This window comes from Microcaecilia unicolor, chromosome 14 (assembly GCF_901765095.1).
Source record: "Microcaecilia unicolor chromosome 14, aMicUni1.1, whole genome shotgun sequence".
In the NCBI taxonomy this organism is placed as follows: domain Eukaryota; kingdom Metazoa; phylum Chordata; class Amphibia; order Gymnophiona; family Siphonopidae; genus Microcaecilia; species Microcaecilia unicolor.
Window position 1 is genome coordinate 15818319 of NC_044044.1, and position 22640 is coordinate 15840958.

At 46.3% G+C, this 22640-nt stretch overlaps 1 protein-coding gene across 1 annotated transcript; it reads right to left on the reverse strand.

The window, feature by feature from the left end:
• Positions 1 to 1069: 1069 nt before the first annotated feature.
• LOC115457493 lies at positions 1070 to 19555 on the reverse strand. Its single transcript, XM_030186918.1, has 2 exons — positions 19502 to 19555; positions 1070 to 2474 (listed from the first exon to the last, which is right to left on the reverse strand). The coding sequence occupies exons 1-2, from the start codon at positions 19545 to 19547 to the stop codon at positions 1078 to 1080; spliced, it is 1443 nt and encodes a 480-aa protein (XP_030042778.1). The 5' UTR covers positions 19548 to 19555; the 3' UTR covers positions 1070 to 1077.
• Positions 19556 to 22640: the final 3085 nt, after the last annotated feature.

The following is a 22640-nucleotide window of genomic DNA, read 5'->3' on the forward strand; positions in this document are numbered from 1 at the left end:
CCCTCCCCCATCGCCGCCACCAGGTACCTTTGCTGGTGGGGGTCCCCAACCCCCGCAAGCCGGTCTTCTTCAGCGCCGGTTGACTCTGGCGCCTTCGCTGATGGTCTGTTTCTGACTCCTGATGTCCTGCATCCACGTCCTGCACGGGGCTACACACAGGACGTGAATGCAGGACGTCAGGAGTTAGAAACAGATCATCAGTGAAGACGCCGGGGTCGACTGCTGCTGAAGACTTCGGCTGGCAGGGGTTGGGGACCCCCACCAGCAAAGGTACCTGGCGGCAGTGGCGGCGAAGGGGGAGAGTCGACGGCGGGAGGGGGGGTCCAAAGTGGGGGGGGGGGGGTTGGCGGCTGGGGGAGGCGGGCTAAACTGTGCTCCCCTCCACCTCAAGATTTGGACCCCCCTCCCACCGAGGTCTGGCTACGCCCTGGGTCACATGATGCTGGTTGTCAAATCATTACACTCCATTGTCTTACCAACTGGCTGGCAACAAGTAGTTTGTTTTCATGTTTGGCTAATCTGGTTTTTACACATCCGCTCTTCTCGATCCCCCCCCCCCCCCCCGCACCCAATTTGCCAGCTGGGAATTGTAGTTCACAGATTTCTTCAAGCATTGATCATTAGAAGTCTGCGTATGCAATGGGGCAGGTAAAAACCAGGAACGAAATTGCTCTGGTACTGGAATTAAAAACAGCTAGCTGATCAACTGAAATAACCAGATAGCTTCAGATCTGATGAGGGGACATGCTGAGCCAGAACTTCATCTATTCTAGGGGGACATAGTTCTTTTCTCATTTTACCCTACTGCATGCCAGGAAATCAGAATTGAAACTCCATCCATTTCCTGGTTATGCTCCATGGCATGCCTTGAATTGTAGTTCCCACGGGTTCCACAACAGGATCACAACTGCTACTCCCTGCATGCAATGGGGTGGAACCAGGAACGGCTCAGACTGTTTGGTTGACATGGAGAGAGCTGGTGACCTTTCTCAGTCAGTCTCTGGTGATCTGGAGAGCCAGCTGCTCAGTGTCATCGTTGTATTAAATGCTCACATGCCCATGCCTCTTAGATTTCTTTTATTGAACAGAATGGTTAAACGTAGAATTTTGTGGTTTGCAATAGTCAGTTTTCTGGGTCTGCGCCCTTGGATTCTTGGACATCCTGGCCTCAGGCATCTGAAAGCGGTAGCGATTAGTGTTAATGAGAGGTGGAAGGTTGAAAGTGGGCTTGGTGCCCCTGTAGAGATTTGATCTCCTCCGGGTGCATGCCCCTTCGCATCCTGTAGCTTTCTCCTCAGTTTGAGCTGATTTCACGTGGGTAACCTGGCTCTTGTCCTGCTCCTCCTCCATTTCTTTCACCTCTGCTGGTTCTCTGGCATGGCTGTGCAGGGCCCGGGCATCATAGACCACTCGACCTGAGTGTGGGTCATGACTAGCAGACAGAGGAGAGGTAGAATGCTCGATATTGTCCTGGTTCTGGGAGAGTAGCACCCAGGAGCTCTGGGAATAGGTACATTTGGGGCTTGGAGTTTGGGAGTCCTGGGTCAGTAAAGCTGGCCTTTGCTGATCCCTGGAGGACTGGAGGTGCTCCTCTGGGCGTGGAGGTGATAGATAGTCTGGTATGATCTGGGATGGCTTCTCAGAGCTCTGGTTATTGTGATAATTGGTAGTATGAAACCTACGGCTACAGCTGGTGTGCAACAAGGGGTTGGGGCCCACAGCATCGTCCTGAATATCGGGACTCACTGGAGGGGCAGAGATTAGAGACTGGGAGAGGTCATATTGGGCAGGGTCATCCAATCCCATGTTGTTTGATTGTGACTGGGGCCGAGACCCTTGATCTATAGGACCTGGGGTTTGTGGCCGGAAGACAGGAGAGGGGTTACTGACCATTTCAAGGCTCTCTGGGTACTGGAATTGGTTTTGGTTGACAGGCAGGGTGGAATCATTGATGAGCCCACTGGGCTTGGAGTATGGGTGGGGCCTTGGGCTGGTAGCACTGGCACAATGCTCAGCAACACTGGGTGACTGGCACCTCGCTGTGGGGGGTCTGGAATCAGGATGGCCCACAGGGGGTGTAGAGTCCAGCCTGATTACCCGGGGCCTGGAGTGTGGCAGGACCTCTCTGTAGATCACACCAGGTCTCACTTTCACATCCACAGCCTGCCGCTTGGGTCCCAGTGCTGCTGTGGATCCCCGGTGTGAGTAAGTCCCACTGGCCCTCTCACATTCCCTACGGCAATGGCGATCTGCCTGGACTCGATGGTGCCGGTACCGGAAGGCCTTCTCCTCATCCGTGTCCCTCATGTTCAGTACATGTTCTTCCAGGCGGTCAATGTAACAGGGTTTAGCCCAGCAACTCTTGTTCTCTTGCTCCCTGTGCCTGCTGCCCCGGCAAACATCCATTGACGGCTTTGCTGGCTGCATCCTGGCCTTGATTTTCTGGTCTGGCGGCTTTTCCTCTACATTGTCTTCTTCACATCAAAGGGTACAAGGAAAGAGCAAATGTTATTGGTAATCACTGTAAGCGGATAGGCTGAATTTTCAAAAGTAACTTATAAACACTGAAAAAAAAAAGAGAGAGACTAAGCAAACACAACATCCCTTTGCCACCACTCCCCACAACAACAAATTCAATTTCAGTTGTAAATATCCCTGAGACATACAACAGCGACACGTTGAAGCCTACTATATTGAAGATGCAATCTTGTGTAAGGCCACCAGGTAGCACTGTTCAGGAGTTCCAGTACCGCATACTAATCGTTTTGTGGTAAGCACGGCTCTTCTTTATAGTTTATTGAAACTTGCTAAACCGCCCAGGTTGACTCGCAGATTAGGGCGGTTTTAAAATAACATTTAACAGAAATTTTGAAAGGAACTACAATATAAATGATAGGGCAGGTTCTAGCACAGACCAATAACGTCAATAAAACGTTGGAGACAGGTAAGTATAATCAGTACAATAAACAGGAAGTTGAGTCAGTCAGAGCGGGATGCACCGTAGGGAAGGCCCCAAGCCTCGAAGCAGGCTGATTTACTTGAAGCAGTGCCGCTACCGGCACTTACAAAAGCATCATCTCTCTGGCTCCAGTTTCATCTTTCTGGTCCCCACCCCAGGGGCGTAGCCAGACACACAATTTTGGGTGGGCCTGGGCCCAAGATGGGTGGGCAGAAGAACCCTGACCCATCCCACAGGTGATCTTCACCTGCATGCCATATGGTCTCGCAAACATCCCCCCTCTCCTGCATACCTTTTAAATAATATTTTTCCACTGGCAGTGAGCAGCAACTAATACACACTGCTCATGTTGGCCCCACAGCCTTCCCACTGATGCAACTTCCTGTTTCCGCATAGGTGTGAACACGTCAGAGGGAAGGCTGTGGGGCTGGTTCGAGCAGTATGTATCAGGCGCTGCTTGCTGCAGGTGAAAATCTGCTATTTACAAGTTATGCAGCAGGGACAGTTGTTGGGAGTTTTCAGCTGTTGAGACTTGGGAATCCCTGCCAGCCACATCATAGGTGTGCTGCTACTGGGTGGGCCTGAACCCAAAGTGGGTGGGCCTGGGCCCACCCGGGCCCATCCTTGGCTACGCCACTGCCCCACCCACCAATATTTTCTATGAAATCTCCCTTTTTTAAACTTTCTCCCCCCTCCCCCTTTATCCCCATTGCAGGTCTTTCTCCCTCCTCCAAATATCCTCTCTGCATCTCTTTCTGCTGACTAGATTCCCTCTGAAGCTCTTGCCATCCCTTCAGAATCATCTCTGCGGCTTTCACCGCCATCCCCTCTGTCTCAGCGCTTATCAAGCTTTTCGTAGCCACGACCCCCACGATAGTGGCCATATAAAATAGTGTGACCCTCCGCCCCCTCCCCTGGAGGTGCAGAATAAGGATGCGCCTATGGAGAACTCAGCAAGGTCCCGACCCCAAATTGACCCACGCTTTGGGAAGCTCTGCACTTTCTGTTCCCATACCAATTCCCCTCCATTACTCTTTGTTTCCCCTCCCCCTCCTTGGCTCTTTCTCCCTCTACCTCTATCTTTCTTCTGCAGCTCTTTATTCTGCAACAATATCCCCTTTGCAACTCTTTCTCTCCCTCCCCAAGAATTACTCACTTCTGAAAATCTTCCATTCATTCATTTCAGTATTTATATACTACCTAGACCTAAGTGGTTTACAGTTTCATTTTGCAGGTACTGGGTCCAGTGGCGTGGCCAAGGGTGGGCCTGGATGGGCCCAGGCCCACCCACTTTGGGCTCAGGCCCACCCAGTAGCAGCACACCTATGACGTGGCTGGCAGAGATCCCTAAGCCTCACCAGCCAAAAGCTCCCAACAACTGTCCCTCCTGCATACCTTGTAAATAGCAGATCTTCACCTGCAGTGAGCAGCGACTGATACATACTGCTCACACCAGCCCCACAGCCTTCCTTCTGATCAGGGTTGCCAGGTGGAAAATTTTTTCCCCACCCAAATCAGCCCAAATCTAGCTCAAAACCCGCCCAAAGTCAAAACCCCGCCCCTGACACCCCACCCCGCTGTCATCAACCCCGCCCCCGCCGTCATCAGCCCCGCCTCTTCCGTCACCGGCCCCGCCTCTCCCGTCATCGGCCCCGCCCAGAACTTCACTATCCCCGCCCCTGCGGCCCGAAAAACCACTCAAAAAAATCGCCGAAAGACCCCAAAACAAGCCCAAAAAACCGCAACCCGCTGCGGGCAAAAATTTCCCGCGGCGGGTCGCGGAAAACCGCCCAATTGGGCGGGAAAACCGCCCACCTGGCAACACTGCCTCTGATGTATTCCCACCTATGCGGAAACAGGAAGTTGCATCAGAGGGAAGACTGTGGGGCCAACATGAGCAGTGTGTATTAGTTACTGCAGGCGAGGGAGGGAGGATGTTTGAGAGACCAAATGGCATGCAGGGAGGGAGAGACCAAATCACTTGTGGGACAGGGCAAAGTTATTCTGCCCACCCACCCTGGGCCCAGGCCCACCCAAAATTGGGTGTCTGGCTACGCCCCTGATTGGGTCTATCCCTAGTGGGCTCACAATCTAAGCAGTACGTTGTACTACTGTTGTACCTGGGGCAATGGAGGGTTAAGTGACTTGCCCAGGGTCACACAGAGCTGCAGGGGGAACTGAACCTGGTTCCCCGGGATCTCAACCCACTGCACTAACCATTTGACCACTCCTCCACTCCATCTGGCTCTTCTTTCTACTGCCTCCCCATCTGTGGCATTTTCTCTCCCCCCCCCCCGTGGTTCCTCTCCCCTCACATATGCATTCTGGTCCTCTATCCCCTGCCTCCCATTTCCCTCCCTCCTCCCTCTCTGGCTCTTTCTTCCCCCCTTACTATTGTATAAGACCAGAATGCTCAAGAGTCACATAAATGACATCACAGATGGTTCATACAGCATGTGTGATGTAATTTATGATATAAGGACCAGTGAGAAACAATCAGGAGGTGATGTGTTTCCGTAACAAATGTGACCACTCTCACAGCCCTCAGCACCTGTCATTTAAATTAATACAAAGCACTTCAGAATGCCGTATTTCAGAAACAATCACTTCAAAAATCCTCAGCTTCACATTAATCTCTTGCTTAATTGAAGTATAATAGTCTAGTCAGGCTGATTGTATCTATGGGATCATCAGATCAGCATGTGTGCTTCCGATTTGGCTATACTGAGCCATGACGACTTCAAGGGGCATCACCGCAATCCTCATAGATCCCCCTACTCTCTTTTTTCTTAATTTTTCTCAAACTTTTCTCAATTATTCAATTATACATTAAATCAATAGTCGACATAGTCTGTTTCGCCATGTGCCGTATTGATTTAATGTATAATTGAATAATTGAGAAAAAACTGAGAAAAGTTTGAGAAAAATTAAGAAAAAAGAGAGTAGGGAGATCTATGAGGATTGCGGTGATGCCCCTTGAAATCGGCATGGCTCAGTATAGCCAAAATGGAAGCACACACGCTGATCTGATGATCCCATAGATAAAATCAGCCTGACTAGACTATTATACTTCAATTAAGCAAGAGATCAATGTGAAGCTGAGGATTTTTGAAGTGATTGATAGATGCGCTCCCTTCACTAAATGTATTAGTATATGCCATATGAATACTTGGATGGTATTTCAGAAACAGACATTCAGCCACTTCTGCAGTGGGAGAGGAAAACCATGCTACTTACCTGTAGCACATGTTCTCTATGGACAGCAGGATAAAAATGATGTGTGGTATCACTGTTGAAGCCCAGGGCGGGAAAGCTTCTCCAGCTTATATGCATCTAGAAACTTTTGAGAAACCTATCGCACATGTGCATCACTTCCTGTTTACCACTGCTTCAGGGGCACATGCAGACCACAGGTTTAATTGGCTGAGCATTGCAGAAATGGTTTCAGCCTGAGTGTTATTTCAGAGTAAAAAAAAGTCAATGATGCAGGAACGATGCTCACTCTCTCCTGCCTCCAGCAGCCATCATCTTCAAAATGGCGGCGCCCTGCCCTGTGCTGTGTATCCAGGGATACCCAGGGTGGGGTCAATCTAAGGGAACACAATACAAATTACCCCTCCCTGGACACAAGGGACTTGCTCAATTTTGGGGATGCTCAGCACTCACTAGCACCACAGAACTGGCTTCTATGACCACACTGAGAGTCTCTCTCCAAACAGCAGTGAGATGTGAATATAAGGACAGAAGTCCATGTGGTAGCTTTGCTAATTTCCTCCATGCAGGCTGATCTCAAGTAGGCTGTCGATGCAGCCATAGCTCTTATATTAAGACCCAGTGCTAAGCCTGCCTGGGCATATGTGAAGGTACAGAGTAGGACGACGAAAATGATAAACGGGATGAGACAACTTCCCTATGAGGAAAGGTTAAGGTGGCTAGGGCTCTTCAGATTGGAGAAGAGACGGCTGAGGGGAGATATGATAGACGTCTATAAAATAATGAATGGAATGGGTGGGCGTGAATCGCTTGTTTACTCTTTCCAAAAATACTAGGACTATGGGGCCTGCAATGAAGCTATCGCTTGATTACTCTTTTCAAAAATACTAGGACTAGGGGGCAAGCAATGAAGCTATTACGTAGTAAATTTAAAACATCAGAGAAAATATTTCTTTCACTCAACGTGTAATTAAATTCTGGAATTTGTTGCCAGAGAATGTGGTAAAAGCAGTTAGCTTAGCAGGGTTTTTTTAAAAAAAGTTGGATAACTTCCTAAAAGAAAAGTTCTTGAGCCATTATTGTGTTGGACTTGAAGAAAACCCACTGCTTCTATTTAGGATAAGCAGCATAAAATGTATTGTACTGTTTGGGGATCTTGCCAAATACTTGTGGCCTGGAATGGCCACTGTTGGAAACAGGATACTGAGCTTGACGGACCTTCAATCTGTCCCAGGATGGCAACGCTTATGTTCTTATTATGTAAATGTGGTCTGCTAGCCAACTGGATTTAGTTATGTCAACCTCAGATTTATTAAGGTCAAAAGAAACAAAAAGTTGTGTAGACTTTCTAAGGGCTTTAGTCAGGGGTGTACTAGTAAATTTTTAACAATGGGCTCTCTCTCCGGGCATAGCAAGCCCTGTAATTTGGGGAGGGGGCAGAGTGGACTGGGGGGGCAATGAATGCCTCTTTCTCCCCCCCCCAGGCAGGCACACTAGGCATACCTTTTGCTGGCAGGGATGCCAATCCCCACCTGCCACCACTCTTGGATTCCTACTCTGAGCAGCCTGCTGGGATTTCTCAGGCATGCATGAAAAGTCCCAGCCTGCTGCTCAGAGCTGGAAACAGGGAGCTGGGAGCAGCAGCAGTCTATTTACTTGGCTGGCAGGGACACAGCATCCCCGCCGGCAAAGTAAAAGAGAATTCAGGAGGGAGCCCAAGCCCACATTTTGGGAGCCATCGTTAAAGTAGCCATGGGAGAGGAAAGGAGGCACTTTAACAACCGGCTCCCCAAATTCTTAAAAACTTAACAAACGTCTCTTACAAGCCCGTGAGAACCCGCTCCAACACACCACTGGCTTTAGTCCACTTTAAATAGAGGGCTAGGGCTCTCTAGCAATCCAAATACGTTTTCTCATTTGTGGGTGTGAGGCCTGGGAAAAAGACCGTCAGGATGATTAAGATGGAAATCTGAGCTTACTTTGAACGTGTGCATAGCAAAACCACCCTGTTATTGTAAAACTGTGTTGTGTGAGGTGAGTTAAGTCTCTAGAAAGAGCATATAGGTCACTCACTCTGTGCTCTGAAGTCACCACCTCCAAAAACAAGCCCTTCCAGATCAGGAACTTCAGATCACAAGTGTCAAGTAGCTTTAAAGGAGCTTTCAGCAGCAGGGCTGGATTTATGTGTATTGTGGTCTCTCAGCTGTAATATTTAAGAGGCCCCTCTCGATTAAGTGGGAAGTAAATTTTAGCTTTATTCCTTTTCCATGCTAGTGAAGCGTGAGGCCCTAATCTGTAGTTTGTCTAGTTTATACATAAATCTGACCCTGTTTATCATCTGACTGCATTAAAACAACTTTGAGGTCCCCTGACACTGCAGGAGGCCTCAATAGAAGTAAACCCCACATCAATCGTACAACCAAAGGCTATAGAGAGATGGATTTACCTTCTATGTGGCAGTGATACGCATCAATTGCTCTAACAGAGCTGGTTTTAAAACCTCATTCAGGAAAATGTTCAAGCTGTTTTTGTGTGGGACAAAAAAAAGGGACCTAGGCCTTTTCCATCAAACCAGACAGCAAACCTCTTTCATTTAGAACTATAGGACCTTCTAGCGCAAGAGTGGTCAACCACAGTGTTCAAGGGCCACAACCAGTGGTGTGCTGGAGCAGGCTCTCACAGGCTTGCAAGAGCCGGTTGTTAAGTTTTTAAGAATTTTGGGAGCCGGTTGTTAAAGTAGGGCCTTCCATGGCTACTTTAACAACTGGCTCCCAAAATGTGGGCTTGGGCCCCCTGCTGAATTATCTTTTACTTTGCTGGTGGGGATGCTGAGCCCTGCAGACTACTGCTGCTCTCTGCTCTTTGTTTCCAGTTCTGGGCAGCAGGCTGGGACTTCTCGAGCATGTGAGAGAAGTTCCAGCATGCTGCTCAGAGCAAGACGTTGGGGGTGGTGGCAGTCCATTTATTGGCTGCCAGCAAAGGTATGCCTAGCTTGCCCGCACGAAGGGAGGAGAGAGAGGCAAGTGTTGCTCCCCCCCCACCCCGGCCACCCCTGGCCCTTCCAACTGCAGAGCTGGCTACGATCGGTGAAAGAGCCTGTTGTTAAAAATTTACCAGCACACCCCTGGCCACAACCCAGTTGGGTTTTCAAGATTTCCACAATGAATATGCATGAGATCGATGTACATGTACTGCTTCTAGTTTTAGTGGATTCTTTCCTGGAAGGCAGAATCACCTGTGACACACTGTCGGGCAGATTCAGGGAAGCCAAGGTTACCCTTTCAACATGGAAGCTATCAGGGCAAGGGATTTGATGTTGAGATGTAACAGAGACACCTGAGCCTGTGTGATCAGTGTTGGAGAATTCCAGGATTATGGGTCTTCTTACGGAAAGTTCCAGAAGAAGAGGGAACCACAACTGTCTTAGTCAAAAGGGAGCTATGAAATCATGGTTCCCTGGTCCCTAAGTTGCAGGAAAGTCTTCATTATTCGGGGCATTGGAAGATACGTATATAGAAGGCTTCCTTCTCCCCCCCCCCCCCCCCCCCCCACTGACGTGTGTTCCTATCATGCAACACAAATCGGGTACTTTCCTGTTCTGAGGAATGGTGAGCAGATCTGTCAAGGCTATGTCCTACTCCAGAAAAATGATCTGAGCCACCCCTGAGCCCAGGGAATACTTGTGTGATCGAAGTACAGGATCATCTCTCACGGGATGTCCCTCAGGTACATGGCCCCGAGGGACATCCCATGAGAGATGATCCAGTTCCACATTCTGATAGTTTTCCATCACAGGAGACAGGATCCTGTTTCTCCCTGCTTGCTGATATAATGTATTGGAATCTTGATTGTCAGTTTGTACTAATATAATTTTGTTGGCCAACCGATCTCTGAAAGCCTTGAGCGTTCCAGAGCCCTGGGAAGTCCAGAATTCCACGAGTGTGGAATCTGTCTACATGGGCTTCCCAACCCAGTTTGAATGTATCTGCCCTCAATACTATTTGGAACAGTGCAATTTGGAAAGGGATGCCTTTTGACAAATTGAGATTGAACCGTTCATCAGGTCAGAGAGTCCCAGACGGGTCTGGTGACATAGTTGATGTCTCAAAGCCTCTAAATGGCCTGAGTTCGCTGTGTGCTCAAGATCCATTGATCTTGCCTCAGTTAGAGTATCCTCTCATTTTTATGCAGATGATACTCTTTTGATGTTCCTACCCTATAAACTCTTCTGATTTTCCTCTTCTGCAGACATACTTGAAAACAAAGGCTAATTTGGATCTCTGATAACAAATTGATATTGACTCAAGACAAGACAATGATGTGTTGTGTGATGGGTTGCTCAATGCTTCCTTCTGTTGTCATAAGTACATAAGTATTGCCATACTGGGACAGACCAAAGGTCCATCAAGCCCAGCATCCTGTTTCCAACAGTGGCCAATTCAGGTCACAAATACCTGGCAAGATTCCCAAAAAGTGCAAAACATTTTATGCTGCTTATCCCAAAAATAAGCAGTGGACTTTCCCAAGTCCATTTTAATAATGGTCTATGGAGTTTTTCTTTAGGAAATGATCCAAACCTTTTTAAAACCCTGCTAAGCTAACTGCCTTTACCACATTCTCTGGCGAGTTCCAGAATTTAATTACACGTTGAGTGAAGAAATATTTTCTCCGATTCGTTTTAAATTTACTACTTTCTAGCTTCATTGCATGCCCCCTAGTCCTAGTATTTTTGGAAAGAGTAAACAGACGCTTCACGTCTACCTGTTCTCTTTGATGCCCCTGTTTCTATGGTGGAATCTTCTCAGTACTTGGGTGTTATACCTGATACTGAGCTTTCATTTCATAAACAAATTTTGAACGTTGTGAAGTCTGGATTCTTAGCGTTCTGTAAACTTTGTACCATTACAAAATCACTTGACACTTTGGCTTTGCATACCCTTTTTTCATGCTTTTTTGATTTCTCGATTGGATTGCTGTAATTCGATATATACTGGAATTAAAAAGTTAAAAAGGCTCCAAACACTTCAAAATACCTCAGCCCGATTCCTTTGTGGTGCTCATGGATTTGATCGTTCAACTCCACTTTTTGATTGAATTACACTGGTTATCCAGTCTCCCAGTCTTGTAAGGTCCTATTGTAATTTTTCACAATCTTCTTGTGATTTAACAACTTTGTATAACTTTGTGTCGTCAGCAAATGTAATAACTTCACTAGTTACTCCCACCTCTAGATCATTTATAAATATGTTAGAAAGCAGTGGTCCCAGCACAGACCCCTGGAGAACCCCACTATCTACTCTTCTCCATTGAGAATACTGACTATTTAACTCTACTCTCTGTTTTCTATCTTTTAACTACCAGTTTTCAATCCACAAGAGAACACTACCTCCTATTCCATGAATCTCTGATTTCCTCTGGAGTCTTTCATGAGATACTTTGTCAAATGCCTTTTGAAAATCCAGATATACAACACTGACCGGCTCACCTTTATCCACGTTTGTTCACCCCTTCAAAGAAATGTAGTAGATTGGTGATGCAAGATTTCCCTTCACTAAATCCACGTTGGCTTTTGTCTCATTAATCCATGATTTTGAATATGCTCTGTAATAGGATATCTCCTTTAACCTCCACTCTGATACATCCTAGAAGAGGAGGAGGCTGGATCAGAAGTGGGCCTAGAAAGGGTCTTAATGGTCTCACTGTGCTTATTTATAAATGATGCGGCCTCTTTAACATTACCTTCAAAGAGATTCTCTCCTCAGCACGGCATGTTAGCAAACTTTCTTTGCACACCATACCTCAGTTCGGAGGCCCAACCTATTAGAGTCTTCAAATGCAGAAGCTCTTGCGTTTTCCACACTCCTTCCCTCTGCCCACAAAGTGAATGGAGTTGTGCAGCCTTCTCTTGAGGAAGAGTACCTGCAATTTCTTCTATCTTGCTCACTTTCTTCTCTCTTGCACTGTGGAGGAGTGGCCTAGTGGTCAGGGTGGTGGACTTTGGTCCTGGGGAACTGAGGAACTGAGTTCGATTCCCACTTCAGGCACAGGCCTTGTGACTCTGGGCAAGTCACTCAACCCTCCATTGCCCCATGTAAGCTGCATTGAGCCTGCCATGAGTGGAAAAGCGCGGGGTACAAATGTAACTAAAATAAAATAGATACTATTGGAGATTCTACATGGAATGTTGCTACTATTGGAGATTCTACATAGAATGTTGCTATTCCACTAGCAACTTTCCATGTAGAACGCTGTGCAGGCTTCTGTTTCTGTGAGTCTGATGTCCTGCATGTATGTGCAGGACGTCAGACTCATAGAAGCAGAAGCCTGTGTGGCCACATTGGTGATCTGCAAGGGCCGACTTCTACACTGAATGCTGCTAGTGGAATAGCCAAAACTAGACAAAATAAACCAGGACCTTAGCCACCGATTATTAAAGACTCAGCTGACACCAATGCACTAGTTCACTCATCCAATGTTTATAATACAATGCACACCCATGAGTAGCAAGGGAACCCTCAGATGATTTTGCCACTTGTCATGCAGTCAAGCATACTGCTCTGAAATGGTATAGCATTTCTTTCATCGGGTATCCCTGCAGTGAGTTCGGAAGACTTTTTTCTTTTTTATATATATTATTTTAAACCAAATGTGCAAAGTAATGGACTAAATACTTTAAACTTTCAATCTTTTAAAACAAATGTGCAAGGTGAAAAGCTGAGTACTTATCCAGTCTCGTGGGAATTCTTCCACTTTATTCCTCTTTATTCCACACTGCCTTCCCCTGAAACCGCCATGTAGAATCTCAAATAGTAGCAACAGTGGAGGAGTGGCCTAGTGGAGGAGTGGCCTAGTGGTTAGGGTGGTGGACTTTGGTCCTGAGGAACTGAGTTCGATTCCCACTTCAGGCACAGGCAGCTCCTTGCGACTCTGGGCATCGATGAAGATGAGGATGAATCATTCCACTTCTTGGGACAGGAGTCAGAGGATGTCTGATCTTGATGGATTCATATGATGCTTGATACCAAGGGTGACCACTGCACTCTCAATATCAATGCTAATGCATCCCCTGCATCTGACGCAAATCCTGGACGCATGCGAACTGTTTCCTCCGATTCCGATATTGATAGATGACTTTAAGAGCCACAAATCCACTTTTACTGTTTCTCTTGACCATGAAGACCTCTCTTGGACCTCAGTGAACACAAACTACTACGAGAGGGTTCACGATTGGGCCTCAGGCACTAAGTCTTGTTGGACTGGGTGGGGGATTTTTCTACACATGCTGCTGAAAAAGACAGCAGCAGCATAATCAAACAACTCGACTGTGAAAAAATACACTGAACCAGGGCGTCTCAGCCTCCTAAAGGAGGCCTGACTACTAGGTTGCTGAGAAAAAAAGAAATTAAACTTGAAACCAGCTGAAAACCTGCCTAAGACACTATGAAGGACACTGGGAACCTCATGATAGCAACAGCATTGAAAGGAACAAAGTTGGATGGGGAAAATGAAAACAACTGAAGGGTAGCTTCAGTGACGCAACTGACCAGCTCTGTAGAAAAACGATGATTAGGGCAGTCCCCCAGTGGCGTAGGAAGGGGGGGAGGGGGGGCGGTCCGCCCCGGTTGCACGCCGCTGGTGGGGGTGTCGGCTCCGCTGGTTCCCTGCTCTCTCTGCCCCGGAACAGGTTACTTCCTGTTCCGGGGCAGAGAGAGCAGGGAACCAGCGGAGCCGACGCAGCTCCCAGTGACTTGCATTCGGGGGTGGATCGGCCCGTCCCTCACCTCGTTTCTTTGTTTCTTCGTGCGCCGGAGGGGGTGCGCTGTGCTGCACCCGGAGGGGGGGGGGGGTGTGCAGCGGCGACTCGCCCCGGGTGTCAGCTGCCCTCGCTACGGCACTGCAGTCCCCGCATGACAGTGGCAGGCAGGAAGTGAGGTGCCTGCTTGGTAGGCGTCTCAAAAGCTTCAGGATACATCTGGTCTGGAAAAAGTTTCCCATGTTGGGCTCTTTCAGTGTAGGGTTACCATATTTGCAGAGACAAAAAAAAAAACAGAGGACACAAAAAATAAAATGGTTGCTATCTTTGCTAAAGAAATATTTAGTCGTAGCAAATGTGTAAATGGCTTTTAGCTAATGACCACACATCAAACGGTGATTGACTTACAGTACAGTAATAGACAATAATCTATGTTTGCATTAGGGACAAAAAAACTCATTCCCCATAGCACAAAGTCACCTTGCTTAGACTCCCCCCCCCCCACCTTCCCAAATTCCCCAGGGCACACTCTAACCTTGTTCTGCCCCTCTTCAATTCCCATGGCACACCCTCAGGTTGCTGCTCTCACTCCCCTGGAATACAAACTCAGTTTTCTCTATGCTCCCCATGGAGCACTATCACCTTGCTTTGCCCCCTCCATCCCATCCCAATGGTGCATAGCCACCTTGCCCTGCCTCCTGCTATACACAGCCACAGACAGGCACCAGCTGTGCTGTTCACTCTCTCTCGCCCTCTTCCCTGCTAAAATCGTACTGCAAGAGAAGGCAAGAGTGAACTGCTGCCTAGAGAACTGACTGTTCATTTGAACCCCATGAGCGGACCCCCGCGGTTCATGAGCAGTTGGCTCTAGGCAGACACAGGAGGAGGAAGCAGCCCATATGCAGCTGTTCACTTTCTCCTCCTCTTGCAGAGTGATTTCAATGAGGGAGAGGGAGATAGAGTGAATCGCAGTCTGTCTGAGGGGGCCAGCACAGCATCCGAAGTGGCAATACTAGCAGGGAGCAGACAAGCACTGGCTGAGGGGGGGGGGGGGGTCGTTGGAGGCACTGTGACTGGTAGCACGGGGTGGGGGGTGACGATACTAGCAGCACAGGCACAGAAGGGAACCTAGCGACTGAGTAAAGATTCGCGGAAGCACTGGCAGCTCTGAGGGAGCGGGGAGTCGGCGTCAGCTGTGCCTCTTAGTCTGCTTTCACTTCCAATGGCGCTCAAGGGAACTAAAGGCAGATGCTGACTCGATTGGGAAGGAGCGTAAATTGCGGTGCAGTGCAAGCACAGCCCATGTCCCTCCGAAAACCCAAACTGTCACAATCTGCAAAACTGCTAGGCCGCCCGACAGTTGCCTGGAAAGGAGGACATGTCTGTGGAAACCCGGAAGTATGGCAACCCTATTTCAGTGACATCGCCCATCAGTGAGGACTTGCTATCCTGATTATCCTCTGGGAAAAATGTACATTTTACAGGGAGATGAAATAGCTTGAGTAAAATCAGTTAGAGTCATTGATAGAGCCACGGATAACTGAAGACGAGGGAGATTAATTGACATTTTCCTAAAGGCTGACTGAATTTTGGTTTTGTTTTTGGCTTTGGTGCCAAAAGTGGCCCAAATACTGTGAATTTTCGGCAGGAACCGAAACTGTGCTGTCCACAAGGAGGTTAGATTGAGAACAGGAGAAGGTATAGGCTATCTAGCCCATTATATGGGTTGAAGCCAGTAGGCGGAGTCACAAGTACACTCAAAACAATAGCAAACACTATTGAAAGCAATTGTAAAAGATTATTACAAATAATGGACTGCCTATGTGTGGTCCATCTGTAAAAAGTCAAAAGCTGTTCCAGTTGGATAGGCAGTGCCTTAAAAGGTGGAGGACAAAAGATTTTTTTTATTTTTACTTATTTGACAGCTGCTTAATTTATTTGAAAGCATCCCATATCCTATATAATAAAAGGCACCTCCAACATTCTGAAGCTGACTGCATGGCTGAGGCATTCCTGCTCTCTGTATCCATCTCCTGAATTGACATCACGTACTTCCGGGTTCGTCACAAGCTGAAGTGACCAACCACACAAGGTTTCTCGGCTTCAGAATGTTGGCGGTGCATTCTATTAAATAGGATTGGTCAGTTCCTTGAAGCACAGCCAGAGCTCAGCATCCTGCACAGTAACGCTCAGACACGAGAGAGAGAGAGAGAGAGAGAGAGAGAGAGAGAGAGAGGGGGCCTGACACCAGAGAGAGGGAGGGAGGGGGGCCTGACACCAGAGAGGGGGGGGAGAGGTATCTCTGTCACACACACACTCTCTCTCTCTTTCTCTCTCTCACTCACGGTCTCTCACACACTCTATGTCTCACACTGTATCACATTCACTCTCTCTCGCCCTCTTCCCTGCTAAAATCGCACTGCAAGAGAAGGCAAGAGTGAACTGCTGCCTAGAGAACTGACTGTTCATTTGAACCCCATGAGCGGACCCCCGGGCGGTTAGCTTGACGGAGTTTAAAAAGGGGTTAGATAGATTCCTAAAGGACAAGTCCATAGACCGCTATTAAATGGACTTGGAAAAATTCCGCATTTTTAGGTATAACTTGTCTGGAATGTTTTTACGTTTGGGGAGCGTGCCAGGTGCCCTTGACCTGGATTGGCCACTGTCGGTGACAGGATGCTGGGCTAGATGGACCTTTGGTCTTTCCCAGTATGGCACTACTTATGTACTTATGTACTTATGTGTCACACAGTCACTCACACACTCTCTTGGTCTCATACACTCAGTCTCACAGAAAGTCTGTGTCTCACACACACTCTCTCTCTCGCACACACTGTATCTGTGTGAAACACTCTCTCTCACACTGTCTCACAAACGCACTTACACACACACTTTCCTCACAGACACACTCGCACTCAGACTCACTCTCTCTCTCTCACACACTCGCACATTCACTCTCTCTCTCACACACAGTCACTCTCACATACACTCTCTCAAACATACACACTCCGAGGAAAACCTTGCTGGCGCCCGTGTCATTTGTGTCAGAAACGGGTCTTTTTTACTAGTATAGATATAAATATCATGAAATCAAAACTGAATATCACTAAAATAGCTTCAACAATTATTGTAGCTGGTGGAAACGTCACTAATAAAGGCTGTATTTTGTGCTCATTTTTCTACTCTGTTCTATACAATACAGTAATACACGGCCAAATTTCAGTGAGGATATCCTGTTTACTGATGGTTCATCTTAACTGTTGTTATCTGCCTTGGGAAGCCTGGTGTTAAAGACTGGAAATAAACTTAAACTCTCCTTTCGTTGGGGCACATGGAATCACGTCTTCAACTCATCTCTTTTATACAAATGGATTATTCTGTTTTGGAGCATGTTTCAGGGACAAGTGTTTTTCATAAGTCAAAATAATAAAAATAAATATTTTCTTTCATGCAGCTCTCTCATTTGTTCAAACATAACTAAATTGGCTATAGGCCCCTATTGAAGTCCATTAGTTTTCTTATATTTTGTCCTTGTGATGACTTATATACTGTGCCAAGATTGGAAACACAGTGAGACGAATAATAGAATTCAGTAACATCCAAAATGCATTAATTAACATTATAATTGTGTTCACATTGGGGTAATAACTGAGAAATTACTGTTGAAAATGTGGGATACAAATGTAACAAATAAATAAATAAATAAATAGATAGAAACTCTGAATATTGAGCACCTGATTCTCATAACATGATGTCTGTTTTAGCGGCCCTTTACTAGAAGAAAAAAAAATCTCTGCACAAATATAACACATGCTAGGGTGTCCCTGTAACCAGACCCTCCAAAATGACAAACTGATTATGATTGATAACAAATTACTGCTCTACCTATGTTTATTGGACATAACTTAATACATTTCTTGATTAGCTTTCGAAGGTTCCCCTTCTTCGTCAGATCAGAAATAAGTAAATGTGCTAGCTGACAGTGTATATTAGTGAAAACATTCAAGCATTACTATGACAGTCTGACAGGGTGGGAGGATGGGGGTGGGTCGGAGGTATGCATGGGGACATCAAAGCATATCATTGATATTCTAACAGGATGGGTGTGGATAGGTGTATGTCTCTGTTGATCACCCCACCCCTCACCTATCCACACCCATCCTGTTAGAATATCAATTATATGCTTTGATGTCCCCATGCATACCTCCTACCCACCCCCATCCTCCCACTCTGTCAGACTGTCATAGTAATGCTTGAATGTTTTCACTTATATACACTGTCAGCTAGCACATTTGCTTATTTCCGATCTGAGGAAGAAGGGCAACCTTCGAAAGCTAATCAAGAAATGTATTAAGTTATGTCCAATAAAAAAGGTATCATCTTATTTTCTTTTCCATGTTTTATTTTGTTTGAATTCTATTGATAACCTTAAGAGTGGACTAACACGGCTACCACACTCCTCTGCTCTACCTATGAAAAGTTATTCTGTTATTATACTTCCTCTGTGTACATCCGTATGCTGCACAAGCTCGCTTGTTTGAAAATGTAAGTGAGATTAAATAAAAATGCTACCAACAATAAAGAACGACAACGTGGATGCAACAGCTCATAGGTTTGTTTGCTTTGTTTTGAGTGTACGCAGAATGACGGCTGTGCAGGGAAGGGGAAACATAGACTAACCTAAGTGGCTTCAACTTTTTGATGTCATGCCATCTCCTGTTCTCAATCAAACCTTCTTAGCTGTGCAGCCCTTGCCTCACTCCTTTTGTCCCTCCTCCCCGCCCCCGAGCAAAAAGAGCCTCATTCCCAGATCCACCCACTGACAGCAATCCACTCCTGGCCTACTGTGTCATCGGTTGCTAGTGGGGGCAGGAGCCATTTCCACTCACACCTGCTCAAAATGGCTTCTGGAACTTCCAGCAACAGTCTCAAGAGATTGCCGCCGGAGGATGCGGCAGCCATTTTTGAGATTGGAACTGGCATGGGCAGGAATGATCCTCTGTTCCCCCTGCTATGCTAGTTCCAATCTCAAAATGGCTACCACGACGCCCAGCGGCAGTCTCAGAAGCCATTTTAAGCAGGAGCTGGACATAGGCAGGAGCTAGCGGGGCTTGCTTCTGTCCCCACTAGCCACCAAAGAGACAGTAGGCCAGGAGGGGGCAACCACCAGGGGGGGTGGGGGGGTTTGGGAAGAGGGCTGTCTCCGGGGTGGGTCCAGGAGGGGGCTCTTTTTGGTTGGGCGGGAGTGGGGCCAGTTTCATTTTCAGCTTTGGTTTCCAGCCAATACTGAGCAGCCAATTTTTGTCACAGATTCAGTTTCAGTCCAAACTGAAGATCCTGGTTTCGGCATCTATTTAGCCTAAGATCACAAAGAATCACTGAGAGAGCCAGGGGTTAGAACTGAGGCACAGTGAGACAAAGTGACTCTCCCCAAGGAGCACACAAAAAGAATTCAATGAGACAGCCAGGGAATGGAGATGAGGCACAGGGAGGTAAAATGACCCTCTGTATCTCATCTCCCTAAAGTCAGACACAGTCAGTGACAGAGCTGGGGATATTTTGTTATCATCACCCACCTGATGAGGGAAAAAACCACAAGTACTTCTTCAGGCACAAGCGCATCCGGTGCAGGATCTGTGGAGAGATGGTAAGAGAGCAGAGAATGAGGCAAACACAGCCATGACCTGAACGAGACCTTCTGCTACGACTGAAATAACAAGAATTTTAAAAAGTAAAAACCAGAAATTCCACAGAGACCTCAAATGCAAGCTGTGAGAGTCAAGCTCTTCTGATGTCTGCACGGTTTTTCATGTTTTACGTTTACTAGTGGGACACCATTCCGGGGTTCTGATGAGGATCTGATCTTCAGTCCTCCATGATGTATTCACATTCTTGGAGCATCTTTTCAGTTGTTCGTGCTGTGTTCATGCTTTAGGCCGCTCTCTTCTGTTTTCTGTACTGTATTCATGCTTTATGTTGGGGTTTTCTCAGTTACTCATGCTTAGGATCCTTTCTTCACCTGTCTATGATTTATGTTTGAAGGTCATTGCTTCTGTTCTCCATGTTATATTCATGCCTTAGGCTCCTCTTTCCAGTTGTGTTTACTGTATTCATGTTTTAGGATCCTTTCTTCCTTTCTTCCATTAGGCTAATCTCTTCAAGTTATCTGCACGGTATTGATGCTTTAAGATCCTTTCTTCTGTTCGCCATTTTGTATTCATGCTTTTGGAGTTCTCTTGAGTTGCCCACGCTGTATTCATTATTTAGGATCCTCTCCTCAGTTGTCTGTGCTGTATTCATGCGTTAGGCTCCTCTCTTCAGTTCTCCATGCTGTACTCATGCATTATTTACTTACATTTATATATCATTACTATATCGCTCAAAACAATTTACAGATAAACCAAACGACAATAAATGTCATTACAATACAGTACAAACATAATAAAAATACAACCTTATTAAGCAAATAAAAACAAACAAAACACACACCAAGTCATCCTAAAAATTAGCATAAAATTACTATTATTATTCCTTTTCACCACATAAACAAATACGTATTTGGTTCTCTTATTTATTCACTTATGTTGATTGTCATTCAGTTTTATGTTTTAACATATTTTATGAATTGAAAACTCCTTTATTCTTGGGTGTAGGAAGGAATTTCTCCAAGGGGGACAAAGCAATTTTTTTGTGTTCCCCAATGAGCTATCTGTGGAGCAGGTAGTAATAGGGAAGATGAGGCTGACGACAATTGCTTTATAAATGGTGGGCTAGAACGTTCTATAATACGCAGGTGGGACAGAAGCAATAGCAGGCGTAAATGCCCCCTCTTGCCCCCCTCTGCACCACACCCCACCTTCCCCGCCCACACCCATTTCTTTTGTTGGAAGATATTTACAGGACAAAATTTGTTTTTATAAAGGATAAATTATTCAAGACAGAATCAACACAAAATCAATAAGTATATAAAAAAATATGAGTAGAAAATAAAATGATGACAAAATAAAAATAAGACACAATCACTTCTGTTGCTCGAGCAGATCATCCCATTGCTCATGAGGCAATATGGCAGATGACGTTTAATGGCAGATGACGTTTAATGTGAGCAAGTGCAAGGTGATGCATGTGGGAAAAAAGAACCCGAATTATAGCTACATCATGCAAGGTTCCACGTTAGGAGTTACGGACCAAGAAAGGGATCTGGGTGTCGTCGTCGATAACACACTGAAACCTTCTGCTCAGTGTGCTGCTGCGTCTCGGAAAGCGAATAGAATGTTGGGTATTATTAGGAAAGGTATGGAAAACAGGCGTGAGGATGTTATAATGCCGTTGTATCGCTCCATGGTGCGACCGCACCTTGAGTATTGTGTTCAATTCTGGTCGTCGCATCTCAAGAAAGATATAGTGGAATTAGAAAAGGTGCAGCGAAGGACGACTAAAATGATAGCGGGGATGGGACGACTTCCCTATGAAGAAAGACTAAGGAGGCTAGGGCTTTTCAGCTTGGAGAAGAGACGGCTGAGGGGAGACATGAGTGGAGTGGAACAGGTGGATGTGAAGCGTCTGTTCACGCTTTCCAAAAATACTAGGACTAGGGGGCATGCGATGAAACTACACTGTAGTAAATTTAAAACAAATCGGAGAAAAGTTTTCTTCACCCAACGCATAATTAAACTCTGGAATTTGTTGCCGGAGAACATGGTGAAGGCGGTTAGCTTGGCAGAGTTTTAAAAAGGGTTAGACGGTTTCCTAAAGGACAAGTCCATAAACTGCTACTAAATGGACTTGGGAAAAATCCACAATTCCGGGAATAACATGTGTACAATGTTTGTATGTTTGGGAAGCTCGCCAGGTGCCCTTGGCCTGGATTGGCCGCTGTCGTGGACAGGATGCTGGGCTCAATGGACCCTTGGTCTTTTCCCACGGTAGTCAACCAGAGCCCTTACCGCCACCTCAGTGGGTGGTGGTAAGTGTTCCCCCTCCCAAATGGCTGTACGGCAAGTGCAAACTTACTGCATGGCCTTATCATTTTTGACTATTTTCACCTGCTGCGATAAAAGGGGCCTTTAATATCGGCACTTAACCAGTCAAGTGCTGACTCTGCCCCCCACCCCAAATGTCTCTAACATTATCCAGTTAAGTGCTGCTGAAAATGACTGATTAACCCTCAACACCAGTCAGGAGCCATTTCTGACCGGTTAAATCGCTTTCAATATCAACCCCTATTATGCTCTTAGGGCTTCTCAGTCCAGTCCTTGAGGCATACTCAGCCAGTCAGGTTTTCAGGATATCCACAATGCATATCCATCACTTCTAAATATAGGATCTGTATCTATTAACAATGATTAATCTCTCCAATGTTTTCTCTTAAATCATTGTACATCAGCTGTAAATTATTCACAAAAATACTTTAAGGAACTTTAGTAGAAAATATTACAAAAGATATATATTTAAAATAAGCCCAGCAGATCCCTGAGCTGGGTACAAATTTGCCCCGTGTAATGGATTGCTCCTGTAAATCAACCTTAACCTCTCCGAATCTCCAAATATTATATCTTATTTTTCAGTTGATTGTCCAGACTTCAATCCTTTGGGAGCACCGGCAACTCGGTCTAACGGTATCACTTTAAGTTCTGCGTTGAAATGACCTTAATCGCTGTTCTTTCACAACCTGCTGTTGTTATGGTTCTGCTGCCTGGGAAGCTGTGCTCCACC